The sequence below is a fragment of the Pieris napi genome, chromosome 16 (genome assembly GCF_905475465.1).
Source record: "Pieris napi chromosome 16, ilPieNapi1.2, whole genome shotgun sequence".
NCBI classification, from domain to species: domain Eukaryota; kingdom Metazoa; phylum Arthropoda; class Insecta; order Lepidoptera; family Pieridae; genus Pieris; species Pieris napi.
This window is the reverse complement of record NC_062249.1, coordinates 2,666,696-2,687,070: the sequence shown is the minus strand read 5'-3', so window position 1 is coordinate 2,687,070 and position 20,375 is coordinate 2,666,696. Positions and strand designations below refer to the sequence as shown.

The window sequence follows — 20,375 nt, the reverse complement described above, 5'->3', positions numbered from 1 at the left end:
CCTTTAGAATTTATTTTTAGTTGAGTGTATGCGGACACAAGCTGTGCCTAGCGATTTTACTCTCGTCAGTTCGGTTGTAGCATCATGTTTAATAGCCTTTTGCTTATCCAACAAAATATATATTTTTTTCATTTGATAAGCTGAGATTAGCGCGTTAAACAGAAACAAATAATTAATAGTTTAGTGTAATGTGATTAAATTTAAAAAAAATGTTCGTTATATATATATACTAGCTGACCTGGCTAACTTCGTTCCGCCCTACAACCTTATAAAATCGTTGTTACTTTAATTTAACTTATTTTAGGATTTCATTAATGTTAAGTATTACATTAATACAACTTTTTGCAAATTCAGAAATGTTTTATTGCTCGCCATTGCGAAAGAAGAATGGTAGTTTTACACATTAGGCATCTTCTCCCTAGCGTCAATATGGCGATACTGCATGTTAAGCCATGGCAATCGGTCCAGCCGTTCTCGAGTTATAAGTGTTGTAACAAACACGACTTTCTTTTATATATATAGATTATATTATATATATTTTACACGTATTTGGTAGTTGTTATAAATTTTAGGCACCAGGTAATGTACTGTTATTAGTACGGCAACGTACGTTTTTTAACAATTCTTTTTATATTTCTAAACTTTCCTAACGTGTAATATCCACGGTTCACCTCGCACGAATGCTTGCATTTTTGCGTTTTTTCGACACCGTTAGCACATTCGGCTGCCTGAAAATAATAATACTCTACCTGCCCAGACTTACTATAAGGATAAAAGTTTATATTTATTTTATTAGGTAAAAATTTATTAAGTTTTGGCTTGACATTAAAAAGTCCAATGTTTTTTTTTTGAAGAACTTAATAACTTTGGCAGAATCTAAATATAATACTTAATATTTTCTACTATTGTACTAAATATACGGATGATTAAGAATAGATTTGGAGCTGACTTCAAAGAATTTGAATGTTTAAAATCTAATATGTATATTGTATAAGCAAAATTAAAAAAAAATGTATAATTTGTTCCTTTTACGATTACATCTACATATGTCTAAATTCCATCGGGCAAAATATAATAATATTATTAGATTCTAGCAGATAAAAGATTTTCCCAGTATACAATCTAAGTTTTGCTAGTAAATGGGAAGTGACGTAATCTGTTGGAGCGTGCCAGTCTATGATATTGGCCAGGTAAGTGACCCGAAACCCTCTCTAATGCCAGAGGTGAACGCGATAAAAGATACAATTTTCATTCGGTAACTGCACCTGACTTTTCATAATTATACCGTTTCAGTGGGTTTAATATTGAAGAGTAATCTTAAAAAATCTGTTTATTCATTTTAAGTACATATGCATTACAATGTGTAAGATTTGGGAACCTTTTTAAGTAAGAAATACCTGTGTCAGGGTTCCCAGCTCTTCTCCATAACAAACTTAAGTATACATTTCTTAAAATATATATATAATTTAATAAATCTTTTATTTTATTTACTTTTCAACTGTTATCAACACGCCTGAGTGCATGAGTGAGTATGTGGGTGCAAATGTGTAAGTGAGTGAATGAAAAAAGTGTGTAAGTAACTATAACATACTAGGTCTCAAAAGCATCTCTAACACTGCGTAAGGTACGCTCATACGCCAGTCCTTTAGGCGTATCTTTGTATTGTAGATCATGCTTCTTAGCTTTATCGATTATATTTATTGATAAGTATGTATTCGAAATTAACAATTCCAATTGTAAATTTTTAAATGCGTAACATTCTGATTTTGACGAGAAATTATTTTAATTGCGTGGCTTGTAATTACTTAGTACCTTCCTTATTACAATTCACAGCTTCGAATTATAATATTCATAAGTAATGTCTAAGCGACAATTATAAGCCGAGGCATACTGTAACGAATGTATTGATGCGTCGAGCGTGGAGGTGTAATGAAAGGCCGGGGTGCTCCGGGACTGTCTGACACAATTCCGGGCGCCGGCGCGGCGGCGGAGACTGCAATCCCGGCCAGACGACACGCGCCCCCCACGGTTACCGGTCACCTACTGAGCCCGTGACGATCGCGGACTAAACTTGCGAATTTAAATTTCGAACGATTCGCATCTATCGACGACCATTGTTTGAGCGAACAATGCGACGTGCGTAATCCAGCTTCCTGTTTTGGATTGAATTGTATTCATATTAGAACGAGGCTAGTGTTTATGGACCTTTGTTTACTGAGAAACTAAGTCTCGTCGAACAGTACGAAAGTTACATCTTATCCATTGAATAGCTAATAAAAGCCGTCAAACTGTATTCCTTCGAGAACTTCAAGGCTTACGAGTACGATGACGATTGCAATGGACACGAGGATAGATTTGATACGAATAAGAAAAGTGAGTTATTTTTACTCTTCTAGGGTTTAATTTTGCTGTAAACGATTTTAGTTCATATTTAATTATTTTTTAATTTCCTTAATTTTTGGCATTTAAACACAATAAAAGGTTGGTATAATACAGTTATATAAGCACACTTTTTCATTTATAATATAAGTAAGACGTAATCGAAACGTAATCAAATTTAATTAATCGTGAATTACGTGTTAATTAATCGCAATGCAATTTATCGGTTTGTGATTGGAATGCTGAAGATACTGTAATGCATACAGATAATGATTGATAATATAAGATTATGTATTATCAGGATTGTATCAGTGTTGTGTCAGGCAAAGAAGGCTAATCGCCTACTTGAATAATGGAAAGATTACGAAACAGATGCAGAAATCTGAGGGCCCGACGAGACAGAAATGTTTTTTTTAAATAATTTATTGTGATTAGAACAATGTAATAGCGGCAGTTGATATTATAATTAAATTTCATTCACGTGAAAGATAGGAATATAATAGAAAACTAGTAGATCGCAAACCCATATTGAATATTTTTATTTATTTAGAATTTGTTGCAGAATTGTAGAAATACGCACATAACAATTATAAAATTTGAATTACAAAGCAGGGCAACTGGCGGCCATATATATTTCGAGCAATCTCTTCCAGGTAACCACTATTAACTCCAACCACCACAGGCTACAATTTTGTACGCATCTTCATTTTTCTTTCACGCCATTTCTATCCAGTTTTAAGATATTCAATATGTATTTATTGATTTCGATTCAGTACTCCTCATGAAAGTTAAATGATAACGAGAATTGTTTGAATGTCGTGATATATGATGACACACATTCAAGATATAGTTTACTTGTTTATACTGAATAATAAGCGAACGTGCAGATATAATAATAGCTAATTTATTCCTATGTTCTCTCAATATAACGTTTGTACGCATAACAAAATTAGTACTTAAGTAATTGATAATAAATGTACGGTCCCTAGGGCGGGATGCTTTCAAATATTTCATATTTAATGCAAAAATGTTGTCTGACGGTTAGTAGTTTTAGCTATTTTATTGTTAAAGATTGTTTAATACTTTAATGTAGAATTGAAGAATAAATTATAAGTATTTTTTATACACACAGTATATAAATAATACATAATATAAAAGTTCTGTAATAATATTCATAGTAACTATAATTAGCTAAAAAAAATATAATAAAAGGACTATAATTAGCGGTTCTTATATATAACAGGTTTTATGTAATAAAACAAAGGAACTTTATACGTTTATACATGTGTAACGTAATCACCGTAGTAGTGGACCGATGAGTTCGGGCAAAATATTCTGAAAATCTCGTCTTTGGAAGTTTGTCAAAAGAGAAACAGTGGCGAGATCTTTAGATCTGGGCTTAGATTTCTATGTCTGTTTTTTCTATTAGCCTTTCCACGTTTTGGCTCTAAGGTATGCCGGTTTCTTCACTAGTGTACGGGATGGAACCTACGACCTCAGGAATGAGAGTCGCACGTTTAAGCCACGCCACGTTTATTTGTCCTATCTCAATTTTTGTTGTTTCTAATTATATTAATCACGTGTAATTTCTTTTATTAATACAGTAAACCATGCCTCAATAATATACGATAACTTCCTTCTAAATTTAGCCCGAGTCACGTGATACAATGCAACTTTAACCTCGACAGTGATAACTTGTGGTCAGTAATAATGAGATGTTTGTGGTTCGAGTTTTTAAGTTTCCTTGTTATTCACTAGATTTTAATATTATAGTGTAGCTAGGAGGTAGTTTATGACCGAGTGTTTTATAAAAAATATATTCGTTTCTCCTTAATGTGATTTTACTTAGCCTACCTTTTTAGTACCTACCAACATGGAGCATTTTGCTATGATACACCAGACTGTTCGATTTTTCGAAATGAAAACTTTTTTTAGATTTTTCTGTGAATTTTTCTCTAGGTAATTTTTTTTTTTTATTTTTTTCTTTTTTATATATATGTATTAACCTCTGAGTTCAAAACATAAGTTTTAAATTAACAAATAAAAAATAGGCGTTTATCGTAGAGGAGTGAAAAAACAAAATAAATTGTCATATGTAATACCACAAGAGCTTCAAAATTATCGGGTATTTCCAACAATTAATGTAGTTGTCATGACGACGACAGTCGTTGAGGGAAATACCAGATAATTTTGAAGCTCGAGTGGTATTCGGGGGATTATTTTTCCGACCCAAATGTCGGCCAATAGAATTGCACCATGAGACGAAATGTACAGTTAACAAATAAGAATTTCATAATGAATAAAACAACTACTTAATACTTTTCTTGAAGCAACGACCAGAGAAAATTTTCACAAAAAATTTTCAGTATAATACCATGTAGGTTGTACCACGTGACGTCGAATGGTGCAATTCTATTGGCCGACATTAGGGTCGGAAAAATAATCTAATAAATAAAAAATAATTTTTTGGGGTAAACAGGTTTCAAAGATAGATAGTAGCCCATTCTAAGACTTACTGAATATGCATTAAAAAATTCATAGGAATCGGTCATGCCGTTTCGGAGGAGTATGGGAACGAAAATTTTATATAATAGAATATTATCACATAAGTATTAACAAACCAACGTCCTTTTAACACGCTGTTATATATATAACAAACTGCGGTTTGTAAGAAGTGATATAAAAGTAATGTATTAAGTTCGAAGACGTAAGCAAAAACAGCTCATAGTACTTTTAAAATATTTTTATTATCCCAATATGTTATTCAAAAAACATGGTCGAGTGGCTGGCCTTTGGGGACAGATTTTTTTATCACAATATGCATCCGTTTATCAGTTTTATTGATTTTGTGATAGGAACGAATTGACTAGGGCGAATAGTCCGGGTTTTGTTCACGCTAACGAGTTTTTTTTAAATTAATTTATGAAATCAAATAATTTACTCGTATTGTACACTTCTCTTCATATTCTTATTCATATAAAAATATGAAAAGCATTGCCGTCGCTACAACATGCGGATACGACCAGCGAAATTAAATATAAAAATCAGTGATAATTCAAACTATGAAAAGAAATAAACTATTTTAAACAAGAATTGAATTATCGGTGCTGTGTCTTAATTGTACTCTTAGCCGAGGCCAGAGAAACATGAAACACGTCAAAGCTCTTGTTTAATGCCATTATGGTAGCAACCTTTTAATTGGAGTCGTATTCATTGCTAAAGATCGCGTCGCTGTACGGTGCCTGGTGCCCTTTTTTTCTGCTCACCTGATATTTAGCGATACTGCCCTCCATGGACACTCCCATTGCCAGATTGGTACGCTCTTTTCTTGAAGTACCCTAAGTCGAATGGGTTCGGAAACACTTCAGTGGGCAGCTGGCTCCACATAGTGGTGGTGCGCGGCAAAAATTGCCTTAAGAAACGCTCACTTGTGGAACGATGGACATCGAGGTGATACGGACGGTATTTGGTATTCTGCCTAGTGATATCTTACTTTGTTCGGTCTTTAGCTTCCCTTAGCGCCGGTATGGGGAGACCCGTGAGAATCGTGACTTGGTCACACCAGCAGGTTGGCGTTCCCCGCGGCCCTTTGTCTTCCTAGCCGATGACAGTTTGTTCAGGTTGTTGTTGAGAGTCTCGTACGAACTCTGAGCTGATCCAAGATTGATTGGTTAGTTCTTTTAGCGGTCCATGGTATGCGTATCATTCTCCAACACCACATCTGAATCAATTGTTTACCTGTCTTGCGCTCGAATCATCCATGACTCCCTTCCATAAAGGAAAATAGAGAAAACCATCGTTCGCACAATTCTCATCTTAGTTCGATTTAAGATTTTCTTATCTTGCCAAATGCGCGTTTAACTGCTCATAGCATTTTTGGCCATTTGTGTTCTTTTCTTGATTTCTGATCAGTTCAGATGGTTCTCAAGTCCTAGAGAGTTGTCCAACTCTCTCCAGCATCACCTGGTTGGTTTTGGACTTATTGATGGCGAGTCCAAAACGTCTGCTTTTAAACTCAACCCTATGGAATAATTCTGCTAATTCAGATTCTGATGTCACAAAAACAGTGGTGTCGTCACACTTATGATCAATATAAAAAAAGGAAGATCTAATTTACATTTACTATCAGTTCCCATATCAAGGGCGTAAAGCGGGCGAGAAGAAATGGTAAGAAACTCTTCGGCAAGGAAATCGCCTAAAGTTTCTGTATTACGCCATGCTTCACTTGACATATTGTAATATAATGTCACTATATCAACTACAAAGTCTAAGAAAAGAAATTGTTTGTAGAGATATGAAAACTACCCCATTGTACATAAACATAGTACGTTCATAAGCTATTCAATATTTTATCCTTATCTCTCTCGTGTTATTATTGTTGGATGAAGTATATTCGTGTATTGTTTACGGTGGTTGTATAGTTTTTGATTTTATACGTTAACACACAGTTTTTTTAAATGTAATATAATTGTTATAGCGTTAGATTTAATTAGAATGACTTAAAAATAATTCTTCAAGCTTATGGTGTGTGTATCGTATGCTTCATTTACATGTCTTTTGTATTTAAAATATTTAACACGTTCACAGTCGATTGTATGGTAATTCATAAAACCTCTACTTTTAGTAGATAGATATTTGATAATTATATTGGGGCTCTATATATATATATATTCAACATGAAGATATCTAAGAGTCTATAAGTTTTTACTCATTCTTCTAGTGGGCAGACATGTATCTGCATGAGTTTTTATTGGTGTTTCTTAGCCAAGTAAGTGGTGAGCCCTCTGTGACTAACCTAAAACACTCAAGTTTTATCATATATGATAACCACCAAGTCATGGAAGGCAGTGTCTTGAGACGGATTTAGTAGATATTCTTTATGAGTAAGAGGTTCGAAATTCGATTTCACGCTGTTACCCCTAGTTTTTTGCCATTCAGGAACAAAAAATTGATATATGTAATTGATTATAAACAATTTAACTTATCCTTATCTAATCACATTAAAATGTGTGTTCATATTTTGAAATGTCGTAAGTGCACCTTTTGTGGTAAAGGCATCTCACCTATTTGAGTTTTATTTGTTTATATAATATATTCCCTCGTTCATGAATCAGTCAGGAAAAGCATTTATATATTAAAAAGAAAATGAATTATATTTATGTTACAATATACAGCTTAATAGATAAAGACATATGACTCAATCTCTTAAAAAAGCAATATTTTTTTTTTAATAAAAAAGTATGTTTTAATCATAATATCGAAAGTGTAAACGCAGTAGGTACATTTATTGTAATAATAATAAAATTAATTTTATTTTTTACTGTTAAAAAATAGATAACCTTGATTCATAATATATTTCACACTGAAACTGCATTAAGCAGGCAGCGAAGCATATAATGTTTTTATATCACGGGCCCAATTTTTATAAACAAGTTTATGTTAACCAGTCAAGTAACTGCATTGCTAACTAACCAAGCTAGATAAAGTGCCAGGCGGCTTTGTAATTGTATGTACTCATTACTGGTTCACTGGCCAGTCTGCCTCTGCGCTTCGTCGAGAGAAGGCGGCGCGTGCGCAGTGGATTAAAAAAAATCTAGGTCGCGCTCATGTTATAGCTTATGAGTGGCCGGTGAACACAAGTGTATCCTAACGGTTTTATCCATTCTACAGTTTTTTTAAAAGAAATGTTGTGTTAAAATCGGATATCTATGTGGGACGAGTGTTGAAGCTTAAAAAGCGGATATTGTGTTTCTTGGAAGTGGTGAATTGATTTTTGTGAATGAGTCAGCTAACGGGCGTCGGGATTGTTAACTTCGTCAACGTCCTGCCTACGATCTCTGAAGGTGATTGCAATTTGTGATTTTTTATGTCTAGGGTCTATCTTACAGCTAGGGACTGGTTTAATACGATTCGGGAATTGATCATGTTAAAACATAATAAGCGAAACTAAGTAATACATTTGTTATGTTTTTATTTGCGTATGCTCCGTTCAGATATTTAATTTCTCAAAAAGAAGGATTCTGTATTAGTATTTTACAGATTGGCAATTTGGAATGAACATTTTGAGCATTATAATAATACAAACATTTCATCGAGAATAAATCTTTGATAGCTAATTTATGTAAATTAATTGTAATTTTGTTGATTTGGTTATGCACTTCTTGCACTTAACCCTTAGTATTTTTTTTTAGTATTTATCCTTACCAGGATTGCATGTAATAAGCCCGCCCGTTGCATTCCTAATAATTTATGTTATTTGTTTTTTAGTTGTAATATAACGTAGTTTTAATAAATAAAATCTAATTTGTGTAACGTATTGTCTCGGTTAAAATTTCAACAAACATTCCTTCGTGCGTTAGTGTAGTAAATTATGTTCAACGCTCGATCGGAACCCGTATGCATAATTTACGTACTGATTGTAATTTGTATGGAGCCAATCGTCGCACAATAGAGCATTGAATTTTGTTCTAGAAATATGCCATTTTATCAAATAATCTAACAATTTTATTGATTTTAGTCTAAATAGCGTTCACTAGTATTTTAAAAATGTTTTCATCAAGTATAAAAAAATCTAGCAGAAACATTTGATTCGAATTTATTACTTGAAATTACCAGGAAAAGACAATTCTCAGTGTCGTTTCCTTGTCTTTGTTAGTATTATATCAACAATTTCCGCTTATTTTAAGTGCAATAATTATAATCTTGACATAATGTGTTTTATATTGCGAGCTACTTGATTGTGAGCATGTTGCGTGGATTTTTATGTAATAGTATCCAAACGGGCAGGAGGCTCACCTGATGTTAAGTGATACCGTAAACACTCACATTGCCAGAAGGCTCGCAAGTGTGTTGCCGGCCTTTCAAGAATTGATACGCTCTTTTCTTGAAGTACCCTAAGTCGAATTGGTTCGGAAATACTTCAGTGAGCAGCTGGTTCCCACTGGCGGCTGAAAGAACGTGCCTTAAAGAACGCTCAGTTGTGGAACGACGGACGTTGAGGTGATAAGGATGGTATTTTGTATTATGCCTTGAAGTCCGATAATTAAACTCAGCTGCAGGTATTAAAATCTGGTTAGTTGTGCGCCGTCAAGTTCTCATGTCATATATCCTTTAACAGATTTTCGTAAGAGTTTGATTGTCCTTATTTTAACATATGTGATGTTTGAAAGCATAAATCAATTTAAAGTTATATATAAGTATTTTTTCGAATCTACTTGACAATATTTTTAAAACAACTCAATAAAGACGTCGCTTCTATAGTTAACAGCTTGAACCCAAGTAGGTAAATATTTTTTGTTTCTCACAACATCTGTTCGAATTTTAAATGTGGGATGTTGGCTGGCAGGTGCATACGGATCGGAAATCACTGAGTTTCATCAGAGCGGGTTGCTGGATATATTTATCTCTTAGTGATTTATAAACTTGTTTTGTTTATGAGTTAATTACCTAGTTAGGCTTTGTATGAATTTAGAAAAAACATTCTGTCAGTTACAAAACATTAGGGGAAGTTATATAGTTGATGGCCAATACGTATCTGAATTATTAATGTTGAATCTTTTATGTCAAATCTTATGATGAAAATTAATTAATGATCCTCAGATCTTAAAACTAGCTTTGTAATATTTACTTCAAACCCACAAATATACAGTATTAACAATATTCTTAACCTACATAGTAATAATAATAATTAAAAATTGTTAAATATAAAATTAAAACAAATTTAAAAAGTTTGCTTCCTGTGGCAGTGTACCTTTAATGCTGGCAGCATTTCCTCGCAGTATTGCGATCGTAAAGCGATTAAAGTATTGGCAGGTCACCGGTACTATCTACCAGGCCGAATTTAAGTTAATTTGTAATTTACTTTAAATACAGGTCTTACTGTCATACACTACAAGTAAATTTTGTGGCTCTAACAAGATTATTTCTAAAACTGTTTGACGTAGTTTTCCTATATTTAAAAGATCTTGAACATCATATAAACTATAATTTAGTACGTAAATATAATAATATGGATCGGTAAACGGAAGGGGTTGATATCCCAGATGGTCGACAGTCGCAGGCGCAGGTGTTTAGGAGGTCGTTGCACGGATGTGATTCATTCAATATATCGCTAACCTAGTTCTTTTTTTATTGATTGCTTTGTCCTAGACATGATAAATATTTGCTTATCTATAACACTCTACTTTTTACGTCAAAGGAAATGATTCGACGGAATACATTTTTTAATATACATTTTGTATTTAAGTATTTTTTTGTAGGGACTCCTTTTAATAATATATTTAAGTTATTATTTTATATTTTGGTTATTTTGTTTGATGTTATTAAAATATTTATTGTAAACGTCGTCGCATGCTTGATATTTGACAGCTAGCATTGATGGTCGTGATTTGACCTGAGTTAGAGGTTATCGATTTTGGCAATATGGGCGCACGGTGTTCCAAAGACAACCTAATGAAGTAAATTAAATCGAAAGAAGAATTCTAGAATTAGCTTAACGGAAAAGCTAGGAATGATTTAAAATTACTTCCGGAAATTAATTTTGTCTATGTCATTAAGTAATTACCAGAGGAATTATTTTTTTTCCACGGAAACGATTAAACGTATAATGTCCTATACGGCAGTGATGCTTAAAATGGATTCGTCGCGTAGTATCGACGACATAAGTGGAGGAAGTAGTTTTCTGCAATTATATGTAATTTTTAAGATCACATACGGCCGTATTCGTATGTTCCTTATTAAGTCATACTTTCTTAATAGGTATATTTTCATCTTAACTATAAGGGGGTTAATTTACTCATAAACTTACTACTATAAGTGTTACTTAATTAAGGTTTGTCACGTTTATTTATTATAAGTAAGGAAAAAGTTACTTGTGTTTGAATTTTGCATACGCATTATTCGTATGTTTTAGTAATAATGTAACTTTCTTTTGTTTTATTTTCTCTATTGGAAAGAACAAAGTTATAAATGAATATGTAATAACAGACACGGAATATTGCCGTGAATTATTTGTTTCGCTTTCTTCATTCTCATTAGCCATTTGAAATAATTTATTGTCGTTGTTATATTTTACAACATTCTTAGCATAATGTAGATTTACATACACCATATTTGTTATTGCGCTCAGTAACAGTTTTCACTTATCTGACAGCGTTCATGTTTTAGTTTAGTAAACACGTAGCTGTCTTAAATTTGTTTTTAATTAGTTTTCGGCCGGCTACAGATAAACATTATTAGACTAATATTTTACTCTACATTACAAACGACAAAGTTAGAATAAAAACATACCCAGAATCATTAGTAAAAATATTCTATTTAACTAAACATATGCAAAATTGACATGCTTTGTTTGTTGGGGACAATTCAATAGCTACTCACGTTTATGAATAACAAGACTATATTTTGGTTAGCCTGAAACTAAACGGGGTTAAAGTACAGCGTACCAGAGAGAATAGAATACCCAATCAAATGCCACCAAGTGATTCCTTCCAATTGATAGACAAAGCCTTAATTTGAACTAAAGTCTTTCAATCATAATCCCATTGCAAAAAGCATTGTTCTATTAATAGAGATCGTATGCGCCGTTGTGCATATCAAAGGTTGCATTAACATTACAATGGGTCGCATTGTGTGCACGGTCACAGGTTCGAGGTCGTGCCATTCCACTCGCGATGTATTGTGCTGACGTCGTGTTCCTTGGAGCCTTTTCACTTCGCCTTTTCTTAAGCGGGTTCTAGTGGACCTTTCAGTTCAACTTGGCTCTTGTGTTGTGGCTTTTGTCATGTGTTTGTTGTATGCAAAGATTCAGACATTTTATGAGCTGTGTAGTAATGTTACATAGTATTGTCTTTGATTGACATAACTTTTATACATTTAAATAAAAAACTTTTTTTGAACGGATTGAAGTTATGTATTATTATAAATTTACAACTATTTAAACATAATTTTAAATTTATCCGACGTTTCGCGTGCTTTACAGCGTGCGTGGTCACGGTGACTGAAGACAAAAGATGTTGAATGTCAAAAAGTATCACAGCTGCAGAGAAAGTTGCATTATCTGTATTTATTTCCCCGGAGTTGGTATCGACTAAAAGATGGAGGGTTTTGGCAAAAATGGCTCACGGTGTCCTCTATTTTCGCGGATTGTTTTTCTTTTTGAGATTTTAATTTGGATTATTGGATCCCAGGTGTTTGACAATTTTAGGCCGTCTTCTTTATTGAAATTGTTTATTGTAATGTTACAGTTATTAATATATTCATAATGTTAGTTTTATTTATAATTAAGGGTCGGGTACCTTTATTCACTCTCCCTTTAACATGAACAGCTACCTACGATGCTCCCTTGTTTCCCAGAGAAACAGAATTACAGTTGCGCTATGTAGGTATTGAAAGGTTTCAGAAGGCTGAAAACCTACAAAATAACCACAGAAATATTTCCGCACCAATTCGACTTAGGGTGCTTCAAGAAAAAATCGTACCAATTATTAAAGGCCGGCAACGCATTTGTCGCAGGTGAGCTTCCTGCCCGTTTGCTGGCAAAAGAAACATCGGTGCCCTATTTGATTTTCCAGTCATTATTGTATGAGAATTTGAGTAGTGAGTACAAAAATGCAAATTGTTGACGTTAAATCGTTCGCATTAATATTCCTAGCGCGTTTCAAAGACATTAATTCTGTTCTTCGGGAATGTTTTTTTATCTGCCTTTGTTATGCTCCGCGCCATTGGTCTTTATTGTTCCTTACCTTGCCCTCGATTGGTCGCGTTTTGAATAAACGCATCACAATTATTTTACCCATCACTGAGCTCTGCACTTGGCGTTTTATTTGTGTCAGCAAGTGTTCGTGATTCGAAATTTATTGCGATGAGTTTTTGAATTTGGAATTTATTCTTTTGTAAAATAATGATAACTAAATATTTCTAGTATGGAATGTTCGATATGTTTTAATGCTTTTACAATTGGCAATGAAAATTCGATACAAAAATTTATTTAGGGCACTTACTGATTGATATAAGAGTAGGTACTAGGCGTAAAGAGAAGTGTTGGCCTAGAGGTTTCGGCGTGCGACTCTCATTCCTGAGGTCGTAGGTTCGACCCCGGCTGTGCACCAATGGACTTTCTATGTGCGCAATTAACACTCGCTCCTACGGTAAAGGAATCGTGAGGAAACCGGCATACCTTAGACCCAAAAAGTCGACGGGGTGTGTCAGGTACAGAAGGTTGTTCACCTTACCAATTAGAAATGATCACGGAACATATAAAGAATATTCTAGCGCCATAGGTATATATACTAAGCGTATAGCCAAATGCGTGATTACATAAGTACTAATTATTGTGTTCTTAAGTCTAAGGCCTACAACGCACTAGCGGCTGGCCGTGATGCGGTGTGCCGCTGCGGCAGGCCGCAGTATATACGGTCTGCCGTAGCGGCATGCCGTATTCCGGCTAACCGTCCCTATTGCGGTCCTATTGCGGTCTGCCGCAATCGTCACTCGTCAGTGCTTCTTGAAATATTACAAATTCCAATTTAATGACGTGGAATAAGTGATACATGTATCTTATGTTCCATAATAAACATATTTTATTATTTTATTTTTTACTCTTTTAAAATAGGTTTACAATATTTTGTTTACATTTGTTAAATAATTATATGTGACGACGTAGGTAGGACGGCTAACCGCGCCGAGTGCGTGGAGGGGACGCGGCGCGCCGCATCATTCAACCGGTGCGGCTCGCCGCAGCTGCAGATCAACCGGAGCGGTTGACGGTTGACCGCAAGTCAGTGCGTTGTTATCGTGCGGTTTCATGTAATAATCGATGTGCGGCCTGCCGCAGCGGCACGCCGCATCACGGCCAGCCGCTAGTGCGTTGTAGGCCTAATAAATAGAATGTCGTAGATTTTTCACAAGTTGAAAAGTATTATCGTCTTAAATGCTGTAATTAGTCAAAGTAATTAGCTCGTTAGCGCATTACTCAGTTCTTTGTCTACGTTTTAGCGGACATTATGCGGTTCCTTAGAATCTTGGAAAAATATTGGAAATCTGTATTATTACTATTAAATATTCTGATTATCAAGTGTGCTCTAAATAAACATTGAGACACGTTCTTAAATAGGGTCTATATCTTAACGCTAAGCGATTATTATTATAGGTAGCCTTTTTTATTAAATGAAAATGCTAATAAGCTGTCCATCAAAATTAATTGTGAGAGATGGAGCACGGGATACAATTTCTTCCCTTTCCAAACTCTACAACTATATATAATATATATTATTTAACAATTAATTGCACAACTGGCGGCTTCATCGCTGTAATGCGGATCTCAGCAACCAGTATTTTTAATAGAAAAGAAAACAAAGAAACAACTTTATTATCTATATATATAAAAATGAAACCCGTTGTCACGACATAACATGAAAACGGCTTGACCGATTTGTCTGATTCTTTTTTTATAATATTCCTTGAAGTACGAGGATGGTTCTTACGGAGAGAAAAATTAAAAAAAATTGAGTGAAAAAGTCTAAAAACAACACTTTTCTATATTCCCATACAAAGTATTCGTAATAATATTTAAAGGCAATTTGAACTTTAATACCATATCATAAAGTTCAAGTGTTAGTGGAGGGTTCCGGGAAGGTAAATTTTTGACATAATGTAATTGTTGTATTATCAACGTTCTCTTTTTATCTTAATAGCTAGACCGATAGTTAGGCGGTACGATGTTCGCCAGGCCAGCTAGTTCATAATAAAAAAAGATGTTTTGTTAAAAAAGGAAGTGCACTAGCCCGCACACTAGGATTTCCTGTGACGTAGGCAGCAAGTCTCAGCCATTTGACATATTAACGGTATTTGGCATAATAATTTCTACATAACACTTACAACTTTATAATTAAACTTCTGTTGCACAATAGGAATACTTTCCGTTTCAGCATAGGACAGGCCGAGAAGAGGTTGTTTGAGATTGTTAGTGAATGTATAACGTTTCGAATCGTTAGTGAAAAGTAGTACCGATATTATAATGTTTATCAAAATTAATTCCAGGCATTAAATATATCAAGCTATCGCATTCATACTAAGAATTAATCTTGTTATTGAGGTAATCATAGAAACAAAGGTGTAATTCGATTCAATAATTGATAACACGATAAATTGCGACCTAAATGCGGATCTTTATCATACAACCATTGATCCAGGCAGTTTGGTTATGAGGCTTTCAGACGCATTTATGTTTTCGAAATTTTTCTGTTATATAATCGGGATGTCGCTTCGTAAGGCCAGGAGACTTCTGAGATTCTGGAAGGAGCTAGGCTGGCTTAATTTAAGACTTTACGCACAACTGACTACGAGACGGTCTATGAGAGGAAATGTAGTCCCAACAAACATACATAATACATATAAATTATACATATATACATGGGTATAATTATTGTGTCGTTCTATCGCATTAGTAATAACTGTAAAGATAGAATAATGATGTGGAATAAATAAAAATATTACTATAGGTATGTATGTTGTAGTTATATCAAGGAAGTTTTGGTTCATGTACTTCGGTTTTAAGATTTTAAAAATTGTCCGGTTTCAGACTTTTGACAAATATCATTTGTAATAAAATATCTTTTTTGAATTGAAATTTTAACTATATTTTTTGCGAGAAAGCTTCACAGATTTTTCGATTGTTACAATTTGTTCTTTTAAGGAAGCTCACAGTCGAACGCTAAACTCCGTTATATCACATGAAAATATATGGATTGCATCCAGTATTACGTTGCAAGTACAAACTAACGAGTATTGTTACGCCGGATGGAGCTGTTTTGCTCTTGGTGTCTTTTTAAAGCACTTATTAATGAATGCTAACCAGTCACATGAGTAGCTAACGAGCTTTGAGTGTATGGGGAACTGATATAGGTACGAGTTAGTTTTTGTGAAAGAAGTTATTTTGGGATCCAATACTATTGAGCGCAACACTATGGAAAGAAGTAGGAAGAGTATGGTGCAGAAATAGGTTTTGGTTATTCAAAATAGTAAAAGTACTTACTGTTATGGTACAAAGATTTTACATATTTAGATTTTTTGTACCGCTTCTTTTTCTGTGTTTAAATTAGTTCTATTGAACAATTGCTTAATTAATTTCATACCATTTGTGGAGGACAATTAATTAAGCAATTGAAGAATAATATGAAAAATATAGTTGAAAGTACTTTAAGACTTTTATTACGTTACCTGCCTATCTGTTCTCTTCGAGGAGTAATAGCGTTGCGAATGATAAAAAAATTCATTCGTCCAGGCTCCAGAAGATAAATCACTCCTTATATGAAAATTGTATTCGTTTTTACAACAAACTCCCAAGCGAAATTAGAGAATTATCACTGAATAAATTTTAAACTCTCGTTAAACGTAAATTAATCAATAAAGCTTTTTATAAATTTGACGAATATTTAAATGATCCTAATCTTTGCGGATTGATTTGCTCCAATTTGTAAAACTTAGCGGTTAAAAAGAGTGGCTGAAAGTTTCTTGCCAGTTCTTCTTGCCCGCTCTACGCCCTTGACTGGTAGTAAATGTAAATTGAGAATAAATTTAATATACTTTCTGTTGACGTTCATAAGTGTGCTTGGTTACCTATATGAATAAACAAGGCACTAATTTCAAATCTATCACTAGCTATCACAGCTAAGGCTACCACTTCTCAAATCAAGAGCGGACTAGAACTGGTAAGAAACTCTCCGTCATTCTTTTGATCGAAATCGTAAGGAAGTGAAACCATTGACACTATGCTTATGGTAAGGGAGCCCACGATGCTAAATGGGGATTTACTCGAGCGTCGTAAAGACCTATTGGGATGCAAAGCTTAGATAAAAAGAAGAAAAAAATGTTATATGATAAATTCCTTTTCATCGGTGGGGGAAGCGGCTATAGATAGTTAAATATGTAAAAAAAAACTGTTGCATGGACACCCTCGATCGCGTCAGATATTGATAGCATCTATGCCCTACGTATTTTTAATAATGTACGTATGTTAATCTGATCGTTTGCATGATGCGGGTGGTTGTATTTAAGGGTTGAAAATGAAAAAAAAAAAAATTATCGAGCGCGTCAGATTTTCTAAGGGAGTGTTAAGTGCACCAAAAAAAAGCTTTCATTCACTAATCTGACGATTTCGATGGGACGCAAACCCACGGCCATTTTCATAATATGCAAAAAAAATCGCAATTTTGAAATACTCAAGCGCGTCAGATTAAGATATATGTGGTTCATCTTTATGTTCTAAACGTACTGTCTCATAATCTGACGATTATCTAGAGGGATTCGCCTGATCTGACAAAATTTTTTTAGAAAAACGATTCACCGAAAGGGCCATTCCTGCAACTTCCCGCTACTTCCATTCCTGGGCGCTTCAAATTGATATTTTGAGCTCGCTGAGTTCAAAGAAATAACATGTCTATGCATTTGAGCTCTCCCAGCTCGAAAGTCTGATAGAATTTTCATAGAACACTATTTTTGGAATTTTCAAACCGCAATAACTTTTGAATGGATCAAACAATTTTCACGCGGTTGGCGGCATTCGACGCAGTTTTATCATCATGATAAGTAATTTTGCAATTTTAATTGATAGAACCACAAATTTCGGAGTAATCCCGAAAAAACACTTTTTCGGGTTTCTTTCGTTCACGATATCTCTCGAACTAATCAACCGCTTTTGGCGAGCTTGGTGGCGATCGACGTGGTTTTTCAAGCTCAAAGGCGGATTAGTTTTTGAAGTTGATCAATAAAGAAACCACTTTAAAAAAAATATTTCTTATTTTTTTAAGATTTTTCAAAATTTCTCAAAATCTATCGGTCCGAATCGGTTCAAATTCACAGGAAATGTAATTTTGAGGGAAATATTTAGAACGCCGTTTAGTAGATTCCGATCGGTTAAAGGAAATGTAGGCATCACGCAGCTGCACGCATTTAACTTTATCGACTATTTTTTGTTATTTCGGCTTGCGGAAATCGTCAGATTATATATTTTTCATTATTCTTGAATTATTTCCTTCAAAATAAAAAAAAAATTAGCTACGCTCGAGAATGTCGAGATGACGGTTTTTTTTTACAACTTTGTTGCCCTCCCCTTTTTTTCCGTCACTCTCAAATTGTCAGATTAGTGGAATATACACTTTTTAGGATGTAATTAACTCACCCTACCTTAATCTGACGCGCTTGGGAATTTCTGATGGTCAATTTTTTTTTACTAATCTGATCCTGTCTCCTTCACGGGCGGCCTTATATATGGGCCTCATATTTTGTGGAGGTACTTAACCGGGTACAAGGTATCCCCCTATATATTAATCTGCCGCGCTTTAGTAAATCCCGAAATCCCCTCTTGGGCCCCCCTACCATTATAAAATAAACGATGCATCATCTGGGAATATCATGCACATGGTGAGAACAAATCACACATACGCCCATATCACATATCACACATCACACGGTATGATATTTTTGATTTAACCTCGTTATAAATTGGTACAATTGCCTATCATCGTTTGCTCATTTTATTAAAGCGATATATAGACACATATGTATATCTAAAAAAGTAGCAAAGAAAGTAATTGTGTACGGCAGATAGTTCTAGCAGTGTTTTATTCATAAATGTACTCTTAAATTATTATTATTTTTTTATATATAATAGGGGAGCATTTATTTACTTAATAACGTATATTTGTAACATATTTCGAATAAAAATTAATTAAACTACTTCTCGACAAAATTTGTAAAATATTTTAAAAGTATACGCTAATTAAAAAGGTCAAAGCGGCGGAGATGATGGATTATGTGATAATTGGCCTACTTTTTACCTAAGGCTGATTCAGGCTATCAGGTCGTTATATCGTGTTTTCATATTTAAGACGGAGATTTGTTCAATCTCAAACTCAGACTCAAAATATCTTTTTTCACATAGGTAAACAAGTACACTTATGAATCGTCAAAAATAAGTTAAATAAATTGTAAATTTACATTTACTACCAGTTCGCAAGTCAAGGGCGTAGAGCGGGTAAGAAGAACTGGCAAGAAACTTTCCGCCACTCTTTTTAATCGCCAAGTATTGAGTCATACAAATCTTTGTTCTTTTTGCATATGGTTTTAAAGCGTAATAATTTTTATTTTAATATTTATTTAAAGACTTAAATATAGACAAATCGTATTCACAATAAACTTGAAACTATCAATAAAAATAACCCAACTATTCAAGAACTCGTGAATTTTGATACACTGCGGTTGGAGGTTGGAATGTTGGCAACAATTCAAGCATTTTCCAAGTTATGTCTATCGTTATAGAATTATGATCATAAAGTAAGATTCCATAGAATATGGTAAGAATGATGTGAATCCTGTGGTCAGGTATGCATTTCTTAACTCCAACGAACGAACCTTCCAATTAAAGGTTGATTTTGCTCGCGAGTGCGATGCCGGCCTTAAGAATTGATACGCTCTTTTCTTGAAATTAAATAATAGATCTAATATAAATCGCGGAGTTACCATGTCTAGACCAAAAAGTTTTTTTTTACGAAAAATAAACTGTTAACTTCACACACACGCACTAGGGAGACATACAGCTGTGAGGTTTTATAATAATATAAATAAACACATTCGGCTACCTTGACAACTAATGCAATATATTCCAAGTACATTTTTAATGATATTATGTTGAAATCCAGTTGCCACGCGATGCACATTTTGTAATATGGTCGATCAACGATGCCACTTAACTTTGATTGCTAATGTAGAGATAAAGGCTGTATATTTACTAGTTTGGAATTACGTTACATAATATGTACGCTTAAGAATATTTAACAATTAATTTACGGTCAATTCCCAGCGTGTTCTCAGGGAGTAGCGCGGACGAGAATTAATAAGAAACTCAGTTTAATCTATTTTTTAAACTTCAAAGGCAGGTTATCGGTTTAACCTGTATAATGTATATGTATGACATATTGTTGGAATTAAGTAATATTTGA

General features: G+C 34.0%; 1 protein-coding gene across 3 annotated transcripts in view; it reads left to right on the top strand.

Moving 5' to 3' along the window:
- Positions 1-20,375, top strand: part of LOC125057045 (cyclin-dependent kinase 14) — a 99,452-nt gene that overhangs the window by 1,656 nt on the left and 77,421 nt on the right. The window contains exon 1 of one of the 3 annotated variants that reach the window (XM_047660474.1): positions 2,027-2,373. The exons of 1 other annotated variant lie outside the window; for it this stretch is intronic. Coding sequence is in view for 1 of the 2 variants with exons in the window: in XM_047660473.1 (XP_047516429.1) it covers positions 8,159-8,222 (64 nt within the window). In the remaining variant the exon portion in view is untranslated. Of the gene's footprint in view, positions 1-2,026; positions 2,374-7,913; positions 8,223-20,375 lie in introns of those variants that run through there. One more of the 3 variants, XM_047660473.1, reaches the window with a different exon arrangement.